At 34.0% G+C, this 22,599-nt stretch overlaps 1 protein-coding gene across 1 annotated transcript; it reads right to left on the bottom strand.

The window, feature by feature from the left end:
- Positions 1-6,114: 6,114 nt before the first annotated feature.
- Positions 6,115-9,348, bottom strand: LOC139494433 (uncharacterized). The gene is made up of 2 exons (XM_071282596.1): positions 6,559-9,348; positions 6,115-6,495 (listed from the first exon to the last, which is right to left on the bottom strand). Exons 1-2 carry the CDS (start codon positions 9,346-9,348, stop codon positions 6,115-6,117), a joined length of 3,171 nt encoding a protein of 1,056 aa, XP_071138697.1.
- Positions 9,349-22,599: the final 13,251 nt, after the last annotated feature.

Genomic DNA, 22,599 nt, shown 5'->3' with positions numbered 1-22,599 from the left:
ACCTTAAATGTTTTTCATTTTAATATTATTCCTGATTAGGCATCTTTAAATAAGAAGAGTCTATAATTATATTTTGGTTGTATAATTTTCAATTAAAAAACACTTACCATACGTTACTTTCAGTTGGATGTTTGCCTGACTGGTACCTGCTACATTTGTTGCTATACATGTGTAAGTACCACTTGTTGCATTTGTCACTCTATTGATTACCAATGTGTTTCCAGAAGACTGAACGACATTCTAAATAGCAATACATAGAAAAAGTAAAGCCGAGATGTAACAGTAGACAGACACAATTACAAGTTCTTTGCCATGGGTTTCTAGGAAAATAGACAAGCTCTTATGAGTTTGGAAAATTTAGGAACATAGATAAGTGTTAGGTCCTGCTTCTGTGAAGTGTAATCTGCTCAGTTGCGATTTTATATCATTTACAATAGAATAAATCTGATCACAAAATCAATTTCGTGGCGTCGGACCAATGTATATGTATAACAAAAAGAGATTAATTGTAGCAAATGTTATCGTGTCTAAATATATATATATATCTATATATTAAAATAATTGTTAAAGTTTACTGTTATTTCGAAAATATTATTATATGTTTATTATAATTGCAACAACCAAATGACCTTCACGACAGTGCCAACCATTTCAAAAGAAAGACAACCGAACGGCAAATTAAAAAAGATTATTTAAAAGCTGTTAAGAAAAGACAAAAACATAATTAAAAAATAAATAGATTAACAAATAGTAGAGTTTTAGCATTATTGTTAGCAAAATCTTACACTATTGTGCTTCCATATTACTGTTGGTGTTGGCACACCTGTGACGTTACACGTTAGTCTTCCTTCTAAGTAGTATTTAACTTCAACATATGACGTAGCATATATTACAGGTGCAATTCGCTTTTCGTCTGTTGCTGCAATTGTACAGTATCTAATACGTACTTGTGTTCCGTGTTTAAAATATATTCTACATTTTTATAAAGGTACAGTGTTCATAAATCTAAGGTATAAAACGTTACCAGATATCTCATATCTCCATTGATACATTTGCTACGGTAACCATGATTTGTTTTTTATGGGTAAGGCTGTATCTTTTGTAGACAAATTGTAAACTCTTGAAATAATCAAGCCTGAAGGTTGATTGGAAGTCTTAATGAGGTAAACATGATTCATTCAAATCTCTTCATTCAAGTTTCAAACAGTCTGGCCTAACTAATTTCGTATCACAACGTAGCGGTACTAAGGAACGTGGTCCTATAATTTGTTTTGAAGAAACTATTTGGAAATGGATTTAGTTTAGACGTTTCGTTGGAACTTGACCTTAACTTACATTTTGGGTCATACATAATGCACATTAAAAAGAGAATGCTAACTGTCGCCTTGGAGGTTAACAGTTTTAAATAAATTAACGTATACTGAACATATCGTAACTTTCACTTACACGATTTAGTGACTATAAGTATTATAAAGGGTTCATCAGGTTGCCTTATTTGAAGATCTTATTGTTCTGGTCATTTTTCGCCCATGAAATTGCTCTCTGTTCGTTATGGATTTTAAGATATTTGACGAAAACTGCTAAGTAAGCAAAAATTACATTTCAGGGACAACAGCTCCAAAATGAATTGCACGATTTTTTCTGAAAATTTTGCAAGATATTGGTTCCTACGTCAGACTTGCCCTTACAGCTTTAGTGTTTACGAAATTCATCCGAAATAATCCAAAATAGGAATGTCCGATTTTTTAGAAAATTTGTCCACAGATATACCTTGACCTGACCATCACTTATACCCATGTCAGATTTACTCTTACTGTTTCAGTTTTGAAATATAAGCCAAAACTAATTTTATCCAATGTTATATGTTTTACAACAGATTCTATAATTGTTGATAAAATCCCTAGATACTAAGAGAGAAGGATACAAAGGGACAAGAACATCTTAGAGATATCAAGGTACATTTTTGTTTAGTAAACAGTAAAACGAAAAACAGCTTTCTATTTGTAGATGAAAATCTTATTTATTTATTTTGTTATACATCGTCAGCAAATGTACAGAACATACCTGTTACAATAACTTAAATAACTTTTATATCGGTACCAACTTTATTCTTGGCAGTACACATATAAAGTCCACCATCAATTGTTGAAACGTTTTGGAAAACTAGAAAATGTGCAAGCTGCCTTCCATTGCTGGGAATGGATACTCTCTAATAACAATAAAATAGACCAACAGCTTTGAATATTAATTGTTCTCTGAATCATATACATTTGTACACCTTTTAAGCACACTGGATTTGTGTTGGTTATTTACTGGTGTGTAAGAAAGTTGATTCATTGTTAAGTAGTGAAATGCATAGTGAGCGTATAGTAGTTTTTCTGAGTTTAAAAAAGAAGATGTGGTATGTTAGCAAATGAGACAATCCACTAGAGACCAAATGACACATAGCTAACTTTAAGGAGTGGGTTTTGTCTGGTTGTTGAAGAATGTATTATATGGTATTTTTATGATTACATCCACTCTATTGAACTCTAGTATGGAGTTGTTGCAACGATAACCATACCAGAGTTCCTGGTTTGCATTTTGCAATAGATAATAATTGATATAAAATCGTTTTACTTTTATCTTGAGTTTAAGATGTATACTTACATCAAGAGAACCCCAGGTAATTACTGGATCCGGAATTCCTTCAGCATAGCATGGTATTATTAATGTTTTATGTCCTTCTGGAACAGTTTTTTTTTCAGCTAGATTTATTTTCGGCTTAACCAAAATGAAAGGCTCTGTATTTTTAAGAAATGAAACACTTAGTTTAATTATGCATGGCAAATAAAATGATCATGACAACTAAGATAGAAACAACATTTAGATATTTAAGTACAGGTCCATATACACGGAATATGGTGAAATTTTGGGAACTTTGTAAACCATTAATAAAAGTAACAAAACCATAGTATTACATCAATGTATGCCATATTTGTCTAGAAAAAATAGATTGAATGCATTCGCCGTCCGCATAGATAACAGTGTAACGCATTGAAAGTAGGTCAACATCGATATTGATTTTCTGTAAACAGCAGATGCCTAGCACACATATTTTATATCAAATCAGCAAAAAACATTATCAAATATGTCTGTTATCTTATTGAAAACTTATGAAATCGATTCTAGCAAAGCAACTCATAGTTTCTAAATTTGTCGAAAATGTACTTACACAAGTAACACGCGGCCTATGCAACCTGTGGTTTGGACATCAAGGAATGTATATAATTTACCGGATCACCCGAGATCACCCCAGTTTTTATCATTATTATTATTTTTATTATACAATATTTATATAGCGCATTATATAATTTGAAAAATTACCCTAAGCGCTTAACATGAATAAACAAAAAATAAGATGTATAAGGTAAAAGCAAAATATACAATCACATAAATACAATTTCTGAGCAGTGGCGTGTAAAATGAAAACATTGATTTTCGGTTAAATAGAATAATATAAAAGAATGTACAACCCACACAAAAAGTATCAAAAATTTAAAATTAATCAAAATGAAAGAAAAGTAAAAAGTTTCAAAAAATAAAAATGAGTTAAGAAATTTTTTTAATTTTCTCTGTATAAATTTAAAATAATGATTATCATTAAACCACAGTGACTCAAGTATTAAAAATTATTAAGTAAAAGTTCACAATACAATCAACTGGTAAAACAAATTGTTCATAAATTTCACGATTTACAAAAAATCAATGAAAGCACTTCGGAAAAAATATGTCTTAAGATCCTTTTTAAAAACGTCAAGAGATTGTTCATTTCGTAAGGATGAAGGTAAGCTGTTCCAAAGAGTTGGTGCGGCAATATCGAACCGTCGTTCACCATAGCGTTTTGTCCTAACATCGTTTTGTAGTCGTAACAGCATGCTTTTCTCCGATCGCAAGGCTTTACCAGGTTTGTAATGTTCAACTAATTCCTGTAGGTATGATGGTGCCTTGACATGAATTGCTTTAAAAATGTACAGCAGGAGTTTGTACTGACAACGAAAATGAACCGGTAACCAGTGCAATGAAATGAGAACAGGTGTTATTGAATCGTATTTTCTCTTGCGCGTTATTAGCCGTGCTGCTGTATTTTGCACACGCTGTAGTTTTGTTATTACACAGCTATTTGTTCCGTATAACAGCGCATTACCATAATCTAGTCGTGATGTAACGAGTGAGCACACTAGAGTCTTACATGCCTCATCTGTAATCAGGGATCTAATTCGACCAATATTTCGTATCTGATGAAAACATGCTTTTGTCGTTGCACTAGCTTGTTGTTCCATGCTGAGTGTTTTGTCAAAATAAAATCCAAGATTTTTCACACAAGAAGCAACAGTCAATATAGTTCCATCGAATGTTAGTTGGAAACTGGATAGTTGCTTTAGTTGTTGTTTTGGTGCAAACACAATTAATTCGGGTTTGTCTTGGTTTAATTTAAGCATGTTGATACTCATCCATGCACTGATATCCGACAAACAGTTCTCAAGATGATTGGAGAGGTCCGACCAGTCTCCAAGAGGTTTAATGACTTGATACACTTGCGTGTCGTCAGCGTATGAATGGTAAGACATCCCATGTCGCCTGCAAATTTCTCCGACTGGTTTGGCAAACATACAGAAAAGTTTTGGTCCCAACACAGAGCCTTGTGGTACACCAAAGCCGAGTCTGATATCATCCGATTGTACCGATCCGATAGAAACACGCTGAGTTCTATCTGTCAAATATGATTTCAACCACAACAGTGCCTCATCAGTTATTCCAAATGAAAACTCTAAACGATTGAGAAGTATTGTATGGTCGATAGTGTCAAATGCAGCAGATAAGTCAAGCATAAGCAAGACGACACAACAGTTATTATCAAGTGCGCACACAATATCATTATGGACGCGCAAGAGAGCGGTTTCCGTAGAATGGTAGGCACGATACGCTGACTGAACATGATCATAGAGAGAATAAGACGTGATGTGATTCCCAAAACGAGTGGCAACGACTTTCTCATTTATCTTGGATATGAATGGTAAATTTGAGACCGGCCGATAGTTTTTTAACACTTCTTTGTCTAAACTCGGTTTTTTCAATAGTGGTCTCACTACCGCATGTTTAAAAGGCGTTGGAACACACATTTCCGATATCGATCTGTTGACTATATTTGTAATAGCTGGTAACAAGTAGTCCAAGCATTGTTTTAGAAGTTGGGTTGGTAATGGATCGAGTTAACATGACTTTGTTGGAGACGCTAGAATTATTTTCCGTATTTCTTCATTGGATGCTGATGACAGTGATGTTAGTTGATTACCTTCAAATTTAATGTTAGCTCTCATAGGATTACTGTCACCTGAGGAGGTGTTTGTTGTTGACAGGCTATACATACTAATCTTCCCAACAAAGAATTCACAAAACTTTTAGGCAAGTAACTTGTCATCCTCATGCTCGGGTAGAAATATTTCTCTTTTATTTCCCATCAAAGCATTAGTCAAGCGATGCAGTTGTTTTTTATCGTGTCCAATTTCGGAAACTTTACTGGAGAAATAGTCTTTCTTGCATTTTATAAGAAGTTGGTTTGTTGTAATGCAAGACTCTCGGAACATTTGACGATGTATAGTCAGTTTCGTTTTCCGCATACGTCGTTCTGCTTTGCGGCGGTTTCTTTTAGCGACACGGAGGTCGTCTATATACCACTCGGTATTAGGTCGTAGTATTAAGTTTTTAGATATTAATGGTGCATGTTTATCAAGTATTGAACTAAGCTCAGTAGAATATAAGTTCATCAAGTCTTCGAGAGGTCTTTCTTGATTCTGAAAAATTTCCGAATTGACCAAATCGTGAATTATATCATCTGTACTGATATTACGCAGTTTTCGATAAGTCACTTCTTTGCGTTCTCTTGGAGGTTTCGATATTTCCAACGCTGAAAACAATGCTTAGTTTTTTTTTTACCTTAATACATCCTGTTAGAAAGATGCGTGGTTCCGTCTTCAGGTGAATCCTCCTTCCTCGGCTGTTTCGGCGCTGTCCACTACAACCTCCAGAGGTGCGCCGACTGGGGTGATCAAGTCCCAGCCCGAAACCACTTGGCTATCCATCCCTGCCTCTACACTTTACTGCTTCCACCCACTGTTCTGACCTTTTCCTCCATAACCACATTGATGCTGTCTCTGCCTCTTTACACAAGTTCCCTATCAGTTTACTTCTTTCCCCTCCAACAATACCAAGTGCTCTCAATGCTCGCCACATAGACTGTCCAACAAACCCTCTGCTTCCCACTTCCACTGGAAATAACCAAACCCGCCATCCATTGTCTCTACATTCTGCAAGTAGATCTTGGTACTTCAGTCTCTTTCTTTCGTAGGCATCTTCTATTCTTTCTTCCCATGGTACAGTTAGTTCCAGCAGGATTGCCTGTTTTGTTGAGGCGGACCAAATGACGATGTCAGGTCTCTGGTTTGTTACTGCAATCTGTGGAGGGAATTGTAACTTCTGTTAAAGATCTACCAACATTTGCCAATCAGTTGCTGTTACCAATATACCACTTCCTTCCACCTTATTCTTCTGACCTTTCTCTCCTTCCTTAACAAAATTGACAAAAGTAAGTCCTTCCTTGTTTTTCCTTGGCTTCCTGATGTTTCTCTCTAGGGTGTCTGCTAGTGTCCCTAATACCTTGTCGTGTCGCCATGTATACCTCCCGTCTTTCAAAGCACTCGAGAATGATGATAATATGTGCTCCAAGTTTGCTGGCTTACCACAAAGAACACACTTTGGGTCGTCTATCAATCCCCATGTTGCTAGATTTGTTGGGCTTGGCAATACATCATATACTGACTTCAGCTTAAATTGCAACCTTTGTGGCTCCATCTTCCAGATCTCATTCCATCCTAACTTCTGCTGTCTTGCTCCCTCCCAGTTTAACCAGCTTCCCTGCTTCTTCATGCTCACTGCCTTTACCATTCTACTTTCTTCTTTCATTGATCGTACCTCTTTCTGTACCAGATGTCTTTTTTCTTCCACTGTTGCTGTTCTCCATTTTGCTGTAGGTGTAACATCTAGCCCCTGTCTTCCAACTGCAACTCTGCCCACTATCTCACTGTGTTTTAATCGTGACTCAGCATCTTCTATCGTCTTCTTTGTTGACCACTTCCTTCCAGTTCTTATTTCTACTTTTGCTGATCGTACTTTCTCATCCCTGCTGTTTTTTAACGTCAGATGTTGTCTAACCTTGGTCACCTTGAATTCCTCAGTGATTGACTTGAGTGGTAGCTGTAACTTGGTTCCTAAACTGTATAGGCCCACACTGCTGAAACTGCGTGGTACTCCAAGCCATCTACGTAAGTAACTGTTTGATATTCTTTCCATTCCCTCTACCGTTGTCATTGGTACATCATACACAAGAAGTGGCCACAGCAACCGAGGCAATATCCCATGCTGGTAAATCCATGCCTTGTACTTTCCTGGTAGTCCACTCCTATCTACTGCCTTTAACCAGTCGTCCAACTGCTTATATGTATCTTCCACATTCAACTTATCTGACAAGATGTTGTTGAACCATTTTCCGAGACACTTAACTGGCTTCTCTGAGACTGTTGGTATTATTTCGTCTCCTATTTTAAACCTTTCCTCCTTGACTTTACCATTCTTCACTACCAAACTTCTGGATTTGCTAGGCTTCACTTTCATTCTTGCCCAGGTGATCATCTTATCAAGCTCTTGTAGTGTCCACCTGGCTTCGATAACTGTCTTTGTGCTTATTGTCATATCATCCATGAATGCTCTTCCTGGTGGTTGCCGTACTCCTGACTTCATCCATGGACCTCTGCTCTTCTTCTCTACTGACTTCACAATCATTGCTGCGGAGAAAAGGATGACAGATATCGTGCATCCTGTCACTATTCCCACTTCTAAACGTTGCCATGATGTTGTAAAATCCCCAACGGTAAATCTCAGCTGCAGATGGTTGAAGTACTCTCTTATCAGCTCTCTTACAGGTACATGGTATCTCTCCAGCATCAACTCAACTAACTTGTGTGGTACTGTCCCATATGCATTCGCTAAATCCAGCCAGACAACTGCGAGCTCTCCCTTTGAATCTTTCGCTTCTCGGATTATCTGTGATAATACGCTTGTGTGTTCAATGCAGCCTGATACACCTGGTACCCCTCCTTTCTGTACTGCAATGTCAATGTACTCGTTGCTCAGCATGTAGTTTGTCATCCTTTTAGCAAGAATAGCAAGAAATATCTTTCCTTCTACATTTAACAGTGAGATGGTTCTAAACTGTTTCAATGTTTCTGACTTCTCTTCCTTTGGTATAAAGCACCCTTCTGCCTTGTGCCAACTCTCTGCTAGTCGACCTCTTCTCCAGATGACTCTTATTAACTTCCATAGACGTCTTGTAATTCTCTGACAGTTCTTGTATACCTTATATGGTACTCCATTTGGACCTGGTGCTGATGCTGCCCTTCCTTGCTTGATAACATCTACTACCTCTTTCAACTTTGGTGGTGATTCATCAAAAACCTGCTCTGGATCCTCCGGGCGTATAAGTTGTTCTATATCTGGGAGTTCGTCTTCCCTTTTTGGATCACTGTGCATTTCTCTTAAATATTCTTCTACTTCCTCTTTACTAGCTTTTAGTTGTCCTGATCCTTTCTTCCCCAACAATCTTGATGTAAATTGGAAAGGATCTGATGTAAATTGAGCTCTTGCTTTCTCTCTCTTTTTCCTCCTTTTCCTAGTTCTCTCTGCTCTCCTTGTGATCTTGAGTTTCTTCCTGATGGTGTCCCTCAGCTCAGATAATGCTGGTTTTTCATCCTCTGATGCCTGATTATATCTTTTCTTAAGTTGCCTTAGGTCTTTCCTCATCTTTGCTATTTTGGATTCTCTTCTGTTCTTTTGACCCTCTCGCCTCACCACCTCTTTCTCATCTGCACCAAATCTGTCCATACCTATGTTGTAAATAAATGATGTCATTGATTCTATCTTCCTGTCTATGTTACCTGCCAATGTTGTGTTCAAAATTGCATCCACATCCTCATCAAACTGTTGCCATTCACTTTTACTTTTATTGTTGGGCCATTTTACTTTCTTTCTTCTTATGTTCTCACTTGTGTCTGGTGTTCTTTTTGGCTCTTGTGGCTGTCTGTTGTTGTCTAAGCCCTCCTTTTCCTGTTGATTCCCCTCTACCATGCTGTCCTCCTCATTGTACAACACATGGAGGCTGTGGTCCCTGTGGTTTGAATCTTGAACCACCTCCTCCTCCGTCTCACCAGGTTGCCCTGTGCGTTGTGTTATGCTCTGATTTGGCTTGCATTTCATCTTTCCCATATGTATCTTCAGACCTCGTTGGTTCTTGCAAACTTTCCCACAGATGCACAGATAATACTAAGTGATCACCGGATGGATTTCCTTTCCGATCGCACAAGGAAGGATCTTGGACGGATGGTACTGTCTTAAGCATTAAACTGTTTTCCCTTTTAATTACCACGTCAAGTGTATGACCATGGTTATGTGTTGGACCTCGTACATGATGTACAAGACCATGGTCTCTAAGTGTCTCTTGAAATTTTCGAGTATCACAATTGGATAAGTATGCTTTGTCTTTTATTTTCTACGTTGTGTTTCATAGATGTATTTGTCTTTAAGTAATTTATAATTTATTATATATCATTATCATTATATTTATGAGATATCAACCCTCCCCCTATACCTCTAGCCAATGTAGAAAAGTAAACGCATAACAATACGCACATTAAAATTCAGTTCAAGAGAATTCCGAGTCCGATGTCAGAATGTAACATAAGCATGATAAGAAAATAAACAAAATGACAGCAATACATAAATAACAACAGACTAGTAAGCAGTTAACTGACATGCCAGCTCCAGACCGCAATTAAACTGATTGAAATATTATGTCTTCATCATATGAATATCAGGCACAATTCGATTTAATATGGCTATATACAACCATAAACAAAACTTTAACCTAACTTAAAAAAAAAAACAAATACGAGACCTACGGAGGCAAAAACAAAAACGCTTCTGATCTATCGTAGGCAGGGCAAATAAAATAAGGAATTAGTTTATAATAATAGTGTACTGCGTTCTCAACATTTTCCAACTTATTGAATACTTTGTGTTGTTTGTCCTCTCGATGTCCTCAAGGTTTTTCACGATAAGGTTGCAGATAATTGGAATTCGTCCTCTTCTTTATTCTTTCAAATGTTGAAGGTATTTGTTTAATCACTTATGATTTTTTAAATATTTACCGTACGAAATTATAACCCATTTAACTATGATGATATTGCACATCTTTTTGTGAGGTAAGTTTTTTTTGTTAAATGACATTATATCCCTTTTGCTTCATGCAAATGCAACTAATACAATATAGACTCGATATATTATTGTTTAAATACAAAGTTTATAAAAAGTAAGATGTGGTATGATTGACAATGAGACAACTCTCCACAAAATACCAAAAATGACACAGAAATCAACAACTATAGGTCACCATACAGCCTTTAACAATGAGTAAAGTCCATACCGCATATTCACCAATAAAAGGCCCCGAAACGACAATGTAAAACTATTCAAAAGAGATTTTTTTTATGTCATTTCGATATTTCTTTCATTTAGCTTCAGATCCCAAAGAAGTTCACCAACTTCCACTAAGCCACAGTTGTGCAACTTTGCGGTCTTAGTTCTTGTACATTTACATAATTAATAATAGAAAATTACCTGTTGAACTCTCATTTACACGAGACTAATTCAAATCTTTGCAAATCAAAATGAGTCAATCAAAGATTATAAAAGATGATACATTAAGATTACAATTTATTAACAGTAATAACAAAAATTTAAACATACTTTTATTAATTTCATTACTTTTTGTAGTTGCTCCATCATTAATTATTTTGAAATTACTTCAACAACATGATGATGGCTGTATCCCTATTTTGACTATTTTACATTTTAAGTATGTTTTGTTCACGCATCGTTATAAAAGTAATGAATGGAATTTAGTGCCACTGTCATACAAGTGAGAGGTTAAGCGCTATAAAACCAGGTTCAATCCATCATTTTCTACTTTTGAGAATGCTTGCACCAAGTTAGGAATATGACAGGTGTTGTCCATTCGCTTGATGTGTTTTATTATTTGATTTTGCCATTGAATTAGGGACTTCCCGTTTTGAATTTTCCTCGAATTTCAGTATGTTTTATATTTTTCTGTTTATTCAATATTTTCATTTCATACCTAGAGTTTTACCGAAAATGAACCATTTTATTTTATATAATAAATGACGGTATTGTTTTTTTTTTATATTTCGTTTGTTTTATAAACAAGAATTCTGAATAAAATATTAAAATATAGTTAAACAAAATTCACGCGCAACAGTTATAAGGACATTTGAAAGACGTTTGATTTATAATAAAAATAAAAAAAAAGTTATCTCGCATACAAGAACTGCTTTGAATACATGATGAATCAGGGGAAGAGTTAATCTCACTTGGAAATGTACAGATGTATCAGAAGAATACAAAAAAGATGTGCATTTAACAAATACATTTTAATTTAAAACTTATGGTGAACCGTGCTCATGTTGGTCAAATGCTGATGCCTTTGTTTTCTGTTCCTTAGCTGTTAAAAATGAACTACTTAATATAATGTTAGATGAAGGATTCATATTATACTTTGATAAGAAAGATGTCAGTTGTCGATGCTATAAAAAGATAAACATAATGTAACCCGTTGCACAGTTGTGCCCTGTAAATCCAAGTTGACAGTGGCAGGTATGTCCTGATGCATAATTATCTATACATATACCTCCGTTTACACATGGGCTGCTATGATACTCTAAATCCTTATAAAGCCAATGACATTTAACTGTCCAAATTGTCTATGTAAATTGTAGGATATTTAAGTGTCTTACCTTGTTCACAGTTGTGCCCTGCAAATCCAAGTGGACAGTGGCAGGTATGTCCTGATGCCTGATCATCTGTACATATACCTCCATTTAAACATGGGCTGCTATGACACTCCAAATCTATTTAAAGAAAGGTTAATCGATTACTTCATATTAAAGTATGTTCAAGTCGATTATTTTGTTAATCATATATGCATTTCTGCATAACCACAATGAAAATACGATAGAGACTTCCTCCTTGAGTAAAATTTGTCTTCACATTATTTGTAACTGTCAACAAAACCCACAGAACGGATTAATATAACATCAAGTTAATGAGCACTGCATCAGAAAGGTAAGTAGCAATAAATGTCTTTAAAGTGATGCTCGAGGCCAAATTATTTGAATAACTCAAAACGTCTACAAAAGTTTTAGGTTGTTTTTTTTTTTAACTAAAAAACATCTAAAAGATAAATATTCAATAAGTAATTTTATTAGTTTATACTTTTAAAATCAGTAAAAAAACACATAATCTTAAATTGTGTGTAGTATATGTGTTTTCACATGTTGTGTTCATTAAAATATATCATTCACCGCTGGTATTTTTAATTTTGCGTTATATTGTATTTCAGGAAAACTGTTACATTTTATACATTACGTGAGCCAATGTGGAATAAACAAAGACACAGTAATACCAACTAATTCCAAAGAAGTTCGAATTTGATTTTAAAATATGTAACAAAAGAAATTCAGCAGAACTTACTTATTTCACAGTGTTTACCAGTATATTGTTCAGGACAAACGCATGTGTTTTCAAGCTCATGATCTATGCAGCTTCCTTGGTTTTGACATGGACTGCTGGCACATGCAGTTATACCTTAAAATGTACTTTAAGTAGTATTTGTTTTCCATTGATTTTAAATGAACACGAACAAATTTAAAGTCATTTCCACTTAAGTTTTCAATGATATATACTTATTTTGCTAATCAAGAAGTGATTAAATAAGGTTTTTAGTTTTCAACCGAAGCAGATTTTTTATGAGTTTTGCTATTCATTATTTTTTTTCAGTTTCATGTGGTTCTTTTTTTAATCCATTGATTTGAATGTGTAAGTTTGAGTATCTAATGACGGTTAACCAATACACACTTTGTTGCAAGAGATTTAAAAAGTACTACATGTATTTGCATTTCACGATATGAACTTCAATACATCACCTGGATAATGGATTTCAGATATTTATACGGTTGTTAACTTCTACGTCTTTTTTTTATTGGATATCTGTCTCATTTGCAATCTTACCAGTCCACAACTATTTTTATATAAAGGCAATAATTAATGACGCATACGTCACAGTGATGTTAACCGTCGGATATTGAAGCCATATAGGACATATAGCGACATCAGAAAAAACACAGATGAATTTTTTAAATTTTAATAGCATTAAATAAGGACCAAATATACAGTAATCATTATCTATGTTTAAACAATAATAATAAACAAATAATTTATATTTTTACAAAAAGTAAAAGCTTAAGTGTTATCATGGTTCCGTTCTACATTGCGATAGAGTTGGTGGGTTTGATCTCAAGTCGGGTAAAATAACAAATTTTAAAAACGGCATTTACTGCTTCAGAAATAAGACCGCCGTCTCTATGAGTATGAAAAAGACTTGAACTTGCACTTTAACAAAAATGGTGATCTATTTTAATCTGGAAACTATCTCTATAGACGCATGTGACGATTCCAAAACATCATTATATAGCTCTCAGGATATACAAAAATAACCTGGATACCTTAAGTGATACTTTTTCATTTTATTTTAGTTATTTAGTTATTTTAAGTGGTAAGAAAATACATACGATGTGAACAGCAACCTCCTTTCCATCCGCTATCACATACACATGTGCAGTAAGGGGAAACACAATTCGTTCGATATCCATGGCCACACCTTAAGTAGATCAGACACTCTCCTAAATGTTTTAAAAAACAGAACAATAATACGAAATTAAGTAGATGGTACACGTTGACAAGTTGAGACAATTGTATTAGTTTGTCCGACAGAAACCTATACAGATATTGAAATTTGTAGTTGATACTTAAAATGTGATACCAACAGTTGACCTCACTTTAAAGTTCTTACCTATACATTTTGTTGTTAGTTCTACCCTTGCACTGATTCTGACTGTTGAACGCTTAACATATCATGAGGGTCCTTTTTCTAGAACATGTTTGGATAGCAATATCGATAAATAAGTATACATTTAATTGTTAAATTGAATTCATTGAATGTGTTTCATTACTTATCTATATTGATTTAACTATTCATATAATTTGATACATTACTTATTTTTATTTGTTCAACCTGAAAGAATTTTTATTGACTAGGATTGTCAATTTAGCACTGCATCTCGATTCTCTCCTTTATCCACCATTAAAAGCTAACCGCCACGAAATAGCACTAAACTTTTGAAAATGGAAACAACAATAAATCAAACAGTCAATACGTTGTCGGTGAAGTCGCATCAACATTGAATGTGTTACTAAAGCCTCGGTCATACCTTAACGGATAGCTTGAACGGACGCTTAACGGATAACTTTTTTCAATCCGTTCATATACGTTAGACGTCCGTTCTTATCCGAGAGACGTTCGTTCATATCCGTTGCATGTCCGTTAAGCGTACATTTTATCCGTCGACGTCCGTTCTGTCCGGTGGAAAATTTTGAGCATGTTCAAAACTTTGAACAGATGTCTAACGGCCGATGAAATGTCCGTTGAACGTCCGGTAGCCGTCCGTTTTGTACGATACTCGTCCGTTTTGTTTTCGTTTTGTATCCGTTACGTGTCCGTTATACATCCGTTGGAGGTCTGGCAAATAAGTTCACCAACGGACTTCTAACCGACGTCTAACGGATAAAACGGATGTTGAACGGATGTGAAACGGACTTCTACCGGACGTATAACGGATAAAACGGATGATGAACGGATCTGAAACAGATAAGTGCCAATTGAAAATTTCACGTCAGAAATGCCAATTAGATTCCTTAAGGTTCATGATTTTGTTTTGAGTAAGGTCACGTCTTCACAATCAAGCAGCTCTTATTAAGGCTTTGACGGCATTTTGAAGAACAATTCAAAACCAGTTACACAGAAACATTTTGAATATTAATGCGATTTACATGTATTATTATTGTCGCCGTTAATTTTTCCGTATATCTTGTTTATCCGTTTTATCCGTTGCATGTCCGTTATGCATTCGTTAAGCGTCCATTTTATTTGGTCAGTACATCAACGGACTCCCAACGGATAAAAATTTTGTCAACGGACAACTTTTATTTTCATCCGTTTGTCTTATCCGGTAAGGTGTGACCGAGTCTTCAGGAATGTTCTTGCACTTTCTACTTAATTCCTTTGAAAAGTTTATTTTTGATTAATAAAAGTATTAACTGATCAAGGATTTCAAATTTCGAAAAATAATCAACTCGTGGCCGAACACCACTGATATTTGTTTCATGCGTTTCGTGCATTCGTGAATATCTACATGCATCACCAACAATGCGAAGCCACATTCAGTCTTAATGTCACATTTTACCACAACTTTACATTTTTTTGGTTGTGAGTAAAGACACAATAATTACGTATCAGTCACTGTCGGTGTGGTGACTGTAAAATTTTGTAGGTGTTGATTTCACTCGTTCTTTTTCATAACTTTGTTGGTGCAGATTTGATGTATCGAACACTACTTTGCACCTGAAGTTAGGATACTGAGAACATGCATGAGTATAACGTATCTTTTGAGATATGCAAACGCCGTAAGTTGCGGCAGATGGTATGCTACTGCTAAGAAATTGTAAGCTGACTATTGAACAGTTAAATCAATCACGTTTGTTAACTTACGTAAGTATCGAAAGAAGATCAAGAGATGAAGCATATATATTTTAGTTTTATTAACAATTGTTTTGACACCCATCAATTGGTAAATACAGAAAATTTATCGTTGTTTATACCGTCAAAAGGGTAAATTAGCGAATCTTCTAATATATGATACATGATATTCTATATAAAATGAAATATTTTATATGAAACCTTCAGATTGATGAAAATTGTTGTTGAAAACAACAGGGAGTTAAGCTTCTACAACACAATGGTTTTCATAATCTCTGATCAACAGGTGGCAATATTGAAGCTGAAGTCATATTATAAGCGTAGAAAGTCCGTTTTCCTGTAGTTGAATAGGTTTTGTTAATATGGGTTATTCAACGACCAACGTTTATAATGGTTTAATTTTGTACATGTTATAACTTATAATTTTGCATTGTACACGTTATAAAATGTACATACTCACAACTTGTACACGACATATATATTTCAATCAAAAAAGTAGTTTTCTATTGATCTTACCTTTTGTCAAAACCAACAGAACACTCTGTATAACGATATCTGCAACGACATATGATAATTTGTACAAAAATTCAAACAAAATACATTTATATCTGCAAGTTTCCCTTCACATTACAGATCGCATTATATTTGTTACAATGACATCTCGCCATTAATGTTTAATAATTCACAGATTTCAAACTGTTCTATCAAGTCTATATGGTACCATTGATGTGCAATCGCAATGGATCAAAGACATATTTAATAATTTTAAACAAAAACTTTAATTAACGTCATATGTAGAAGTTAAACATGAAGCAAATAAGTTTTAAAACTAATCACCAAATGTTTCGTTCATACTTTAAAGAAATATGAAAATAATTGAAATTACACTGTGTTTATCAAACTACTAGGTCTTGTATTGTTTTTTTATGTGTTCAGGTTGTAATAAACTCATCAAATATAAGGATATTCTAGTCTTAAATGCATGCTTCGTCATAAGTTGTTTTTGGCTTTGACCTAGCTGCCAGTAACTGCAAGTCATACACTCAGAACTGTACTTAGTGTTATTGTTTAGGGGTTACACGTACCCTTTCACGTTTAATTTTTCTATGTTAGTGTTTATGTTAGATTTATTTCTATTTGTATTCTTCTGATGGTATATTTTATTTCAACTGATTTGTACATCACATGTACAGTTGCAGGTAAGTACAAATCAGTTGAAAAAGCTATCTTGTCATGTGTTAATGTGTAAATAAAACATAAGGATATATGTTTTGCTAAACATAACTAAGTTATTCTATTCTTAAGCTCCTTTGAAATAAGTGACACCGTGGCAAAAGGCGATAATAAATCATTTTCCAATTAAAGATTTAAATAAAAAATAAAGAATACAAATCTTATTTGAAAAAAAAAGTACACGGATATCAAAAGGTATCGATACGATGATGTAAATCCCATATTAACCACAAACATAAGTTTTATACTAGTGATGTTTCTTTAAACAGAGCACTACATAACTAATTAGAACATAGTGTTGTAAATTCATTTATCTTATTCATTTACTTTATTTAATATTTCTGCAGGTATTTTTATACATACGTACTCAAAAGTTTAAATTCCATTCCAGACGGTTCTTCTTTATCTGTTTTGACATTGACACTGACAATGGTTGACACGTATTAATAAAAGGTCAAAAGTATAACAAAGACAGTGGGTATTACCTCTGATAACAGATATCGTCACACAAGTCAACTACCGTATACATGAAATGCTGGCATTGCAAGTTTTTAAATACCAAAATAGTTTTTTTTTTATCTGTGAGATAGTTGATGTTGTTCTTTTTTTCTCTCGATTATTTCATTTTTACTGTATACTCAAGAAAATACACACTTGATGTTTTATTGTATACTAAGGTTGTCATATTTTGAACGCCTGTCAGCTTGGATGCCGAGGGCTAATATCGCACTTAATAAATTCAGTATATTTTTTAATTTTTATTATGTACTACATGCATCAGGTTTTATCCGTGGATGTGCATGGTGATATTGCACTTTTATGCTTTGTATAAATAACAAAACTTTTGTTTTAATTCTGTTGTTTTATAATTGTATATAACAGTCTCTCATAGTTCTTTTAAGAATGGCAAATGCATTCTAAATTTTATATTGTGTAATTGATATTAATTGTGTTTATACTTGTATGTATGTGGTGATACTTTAATAAACTATTGAATCTTCAATCTTCAATATATCAAAAACAAATGGATCAACATCGACTGCATTAAAAGTGAAATTGACGTCTATTTCGTGGTATGCATCCCCCGTCAGCGTTTAATGTATAAAATATAAATTACGGCAAAAGCGTAATAAAACCCAGATCAAACGACTTAGCTTGTACGAACAGATATGAGATCTTGAAAACACGTCGCTTGTGAGTTGAGAAATACTTCGTATAGGTGAACATGTTTATCTTTTATAATAAAAAATCAGAATATCTAATTAAAATTTGTCATGTTTGTAGATTTAGCTAACAAAGTCTTTGTATTTGAATAAAGTAACATTAGTTTATTTTGGAAAATTGTTTTAACGTTAAATAAGCTATAAATAATTGTTTGCTAGCATAGGTTGTTACACTTCGTTCATGTATTTGTCTATAGGGATCGAATAATGCAGATAAATTAAGTTTTCAGAATTTTAAACACCTTATTAAAGCAACAAATGCTTAAATTAGTAGCAGGATGAATGCTGTTGCAGGTTAGATGATGTGGACACAATTTATTTAACAGTCTGAATGACTACATCTGTCTTTTACACGTATTAGACAGTATCCTGTTCTGTCTGAGGCATTGGACTTATCAAGTCTATTTCAGTACAGTGTCGTACTACACACACTGTCCTGTGAGAAAGTCTTGCATGTCGTTGTCGTAAATACATGGGTGTAACTGAATAATATTAAATAATGAACGGTTCTTTGTATTTGTATGTAAGAAATAATCTATGTATTTCAAAATTTTATTTAGACTCAAAGTGGTTGCTATCAGTTAAGTCCACATCTTAACCAACTGGATTCGCTGTAAAATAATACAAACAAATCAAATAAATTTAAAGGTATATGTTTGTTAAGGGCATACGGTACAGTTTTGATCCCGCGGTAAAGTTTTAGAAACATTTGCATACACGCTATTTTTCTCCTACTTTATTTAAATAGTTAATAAAAATATATCTTCATGAGCTAGCTATATAGAAATTCGGAATTTTAGACATCTACTTAAAATTTCGGTTTCTATCTTTTGAACAGACACACTTAACTTTTTATTGTTTCAAAGGATATCAATCACATGCGATTTTTTGTTAAACGATTTGGAATATCTGTGCACAAAAGTATTCTCTTAATTTGTGTAGAAATTCTTATAAAAGAGTCATGATTTTTGCTGCACACAACATAATTTTCAGTGTCAAGTCAAATGTCCTTTTAAAAAAGAGGAGTTCATGTACTCGTTTTCAAGCTTATAATTAAATCACTGGAAAAATGCATCCTTGCCCGATATGTAGACTTCTGATGTCGTTACGTCATTACAGTCCCTGTAACTGTATCGTATGCTTCTAATCATGCATCTAGCAAAACATGACACCGGAACGAAATTATATAAATGAAATAAAAGTTCCCAATGTCTATTGAATAAAATGTTCCCTTTTTTACTCTTTTTATAACGTAGACATTTAAAAGAAAAGCAAGAATGCTTTCTACGTTAAAAATCATTATGAATTTCTGAATTTTTTCCGGCTGCAAGTTAATAATTTTCTAATACCTAACGATGACAATTTCCTTTTAAATTTAAAAGGTTGTGTTCATTTTCTAAAACTGCACCTAAACCTTTTCTGATAGAATGCTAGTCCCCGCGAGTATTATCAGCTCAGTAGGTGATTCTTCAATAACGAAACATGGGTTGCAACTTTTACTTTGGTTTTCTTTTCTTTTCATTTTTTCCAAGTACTTATACAACATGGCTTCCAAATTATGGGGTTTAAGAATTCACGCAGAAAGTTTATACATAGAAATGTAAACGTACCAAATATATTAAGTGTTTTCATTTTGTACGATTGTACATATGTAAATATACTCACGACTTCTCACAATAACCGAAACGGACACATGGTCCTCTCCAAATTCATTCTGTGCAGAACATGTCAGTAGACCCGATTCTTGTGTACTCATAGAGTTCAAAGTCAGTACTGAATCATGTTTAAGCAGCTGATGTGACGGCATGTCTGTTGTATGTTTGATAAACTGAAAATTGAAATGAACAATGTTCATCATTTCATAAAAGACGATGTTGTCTACAAAATGTGGCGGTGTTAAACATGTTTGTGAACGCTCAGTCACAACATACGAAAAAACTATGAATTCAGTTTAAAATGGCTTGAGTCATCATGCAAATAATTAATATTATTCCATATTGATAAAACTTTAGTAGGTTTTTCTATATGAATGGGATTTTGAATAAATAAGCATATTCACCTGCGGAAAAAGGATATTCACCGCGCATAACGTCGCGTGCTTTTACCTGCACTATTTTGGTAAAAAAAAACGATTGATGTACAATTGGTTTTGGTTAATAACTGCCATTACATACATTTCTCTCGGAATATGAATATCATTTTTTCAAAAGTCAATAAAACCGCATATTTACCAAATCAAAAGACAGTAATTGTATAATGTTTTTCAGACCAAAATGTCAATCAGTGTAATGGATTACGTGTAAAAAAGTCATACGAAATTTGAGTGCCAAAAAAGTATAGACATGATATAAAATCGTAAATATCTAGTTATGTTAAAATTTCCTACTGTAAAGTCTTGAAAAAAGGCGACCATACATGATGTCACATATATAAAACACAACTGTCTGGCAATCTTTGAAAAGGAAGGAAAGGAAGGATAAAAATCAATAGAAACAGATGCCACCGTCATAAATCGTGTCCTATGACATTTCTCTACTCTCAACAGATAAATTTTAAGCTTTAAAAAGTTCAGCAAGCCTCGCGCTTTATATATTTATATTTAAGTGTCTCGAGTGGTGAAATATCGTAACACACTCGACATTGTTTCATCGAAATATTTTTGTTTGCCTTAAAACCGTAATTTTTATCGGTACGGCACGCCTCTTTTTGCCCAAGACCTGAATTTTCCCTTAGCAGTTACATAAATAAATGATCAGAAAATAATCACACTTACCATGTTTAATATATGTCCATATAATTGTTGGTTGTGGATGTCCTGTTGCTATACAAGTAAAGTTATGCGCATGTCCAGCAACTATAACTGATGTTACAGGAGGGGAGACGATTTTTGGAACATCTAAATGACAACAGAATCAAAGACAATGTATACACGAGGAGTTCAAGTTAAAGTAATATTGATGATTAAAACAACAGGCTTGCTACATAAAAGACAACTGTGCCTGCTGACCACGTTATATTAATGTTTTATATGGTATTTAAATTTCACGTGAAGTAGCTGCGAAATCTTGTTCGATGGTCACGTAAATCATATTTTCTACTTTCGAAGCCAAACGATTGCTGTTTCTGCTAGAGGAATAGTTATTACTGTAATGGAATGGAAGAGTGTACATTGAGACAGAAAAAATGTAGTAACGATACGATATAAATCTTTAAAAAATAATTTGAAGGAAATTCCGCCATCTTAAAACAACAAATAAAAATAAAATTGAAAGTTGATCGCGTAACGTCTAGTACCAACTAGTTTTAATGTACTGAAGTCACGGAACGACCGATTAACATGTAGTCAGAATAATTTATTCTGCCTTTTTTAAGCTTAAAAGTTCTATCAACAGCACTAACATTTTTTTGCACCTGACCAAATGGTACAACAATAATTAAAGTAGCCTAAACGTTGACATACAACTTTACAATCTCTTCAATACACTATTTTGTTGTGGAAATCTTCTTTTTTAAAATATCAATATGGTATGACCACGTTAAACATTAATCAAGATACACACCCAGAAGTTGAACTTCATCAACACATTCAAGTACAATACCATCTATTTCAATACAAAAGAATAAACGAAAAGCAAATGTAATATACAGCAACAAACAAAAGCTCAAAGAAAACTAATAGAGTACTCGCAGTGACGGAAAGTTTTTACAAAGCCAAGAACAGAGGACAAATTTTGAGGACGATTACAAAGTTAAATAACAAAATTACTGAACTCCAAGGAGATTTCAAAACGGACATTCCCTTATAAAATCACAAAATCAAAAGCTCAAACACATCAAATGAAGAGAAAACAACTGTCATATTCCTGTATAACCGATAGAGCTTATCTGACACAATATTATTATTATTTTTGTTTATTTATATATTTTAAAACTCAAGCCTTGAATAAAGTGTAGGCGTATTAGTGGTCATCCTTTGAATTCTGCCATTCATGTTAAAATCCCGTATACTTTTATTAATGTGACCTACCGAATTAGACTTATTACATGGTATGTAATTACATGAACAACACGACGGGTGCCAAGATATACTTACCCTTTCGGAGCACCTGAGATCACCCCCAGCTTTTTTTTGGTGGGGTTCTTGTTGCTCAGTATTTATGTTTCTATATTTAGTTTTTGTGTGCTATTGTTTGTCTATTTGCCTTTTTTCTTAAACCATGGCGTTGTCTGTTTATTTTACACACTTCAGTTCAATAGTCCTTCTGGTATGTTTCGCCCTTCTGTAAAAAAGAGGCTGCCGTTTGATCGTGAAGAATGTATAAATTA

Source organism: Mytilus edulis, chromosome 11 (genome assembly GCF_963676685.1).
Source record: "Mytilus edulis chromosome 11, xbMytEdul2.2, whole genome shotgun sequence".
Lineage (NCBI taxonomy): Eukaryota > Metazoa > Mollusca > Bivalvia > Mytilida > Mytilidae > Mytilus > Mytilus edulis.
The sequence above is the reverse complement of the archived record's forward strand: the minus strand, read 5'-3'. Positions and strand labels throughout refer to the sequence as shown.

Excerpts from the sequence above, each read along its gene's own strand:
- LOC139494433 (XM_071282596.1), bottom strand. The coding sequence starts at position 9,348 with ATGAAATGCAAGCCAAATCAGAGCATAACACAACGCACAGGGCAACCT. Across the intron at positions 6,496-6,558 it reads TGGAAGGAAGTGGTATATTG|ATTGCAGTAACAAACCAGAG; the intron begins GTAACAGCAACT and ends TTCCCTCCACAG.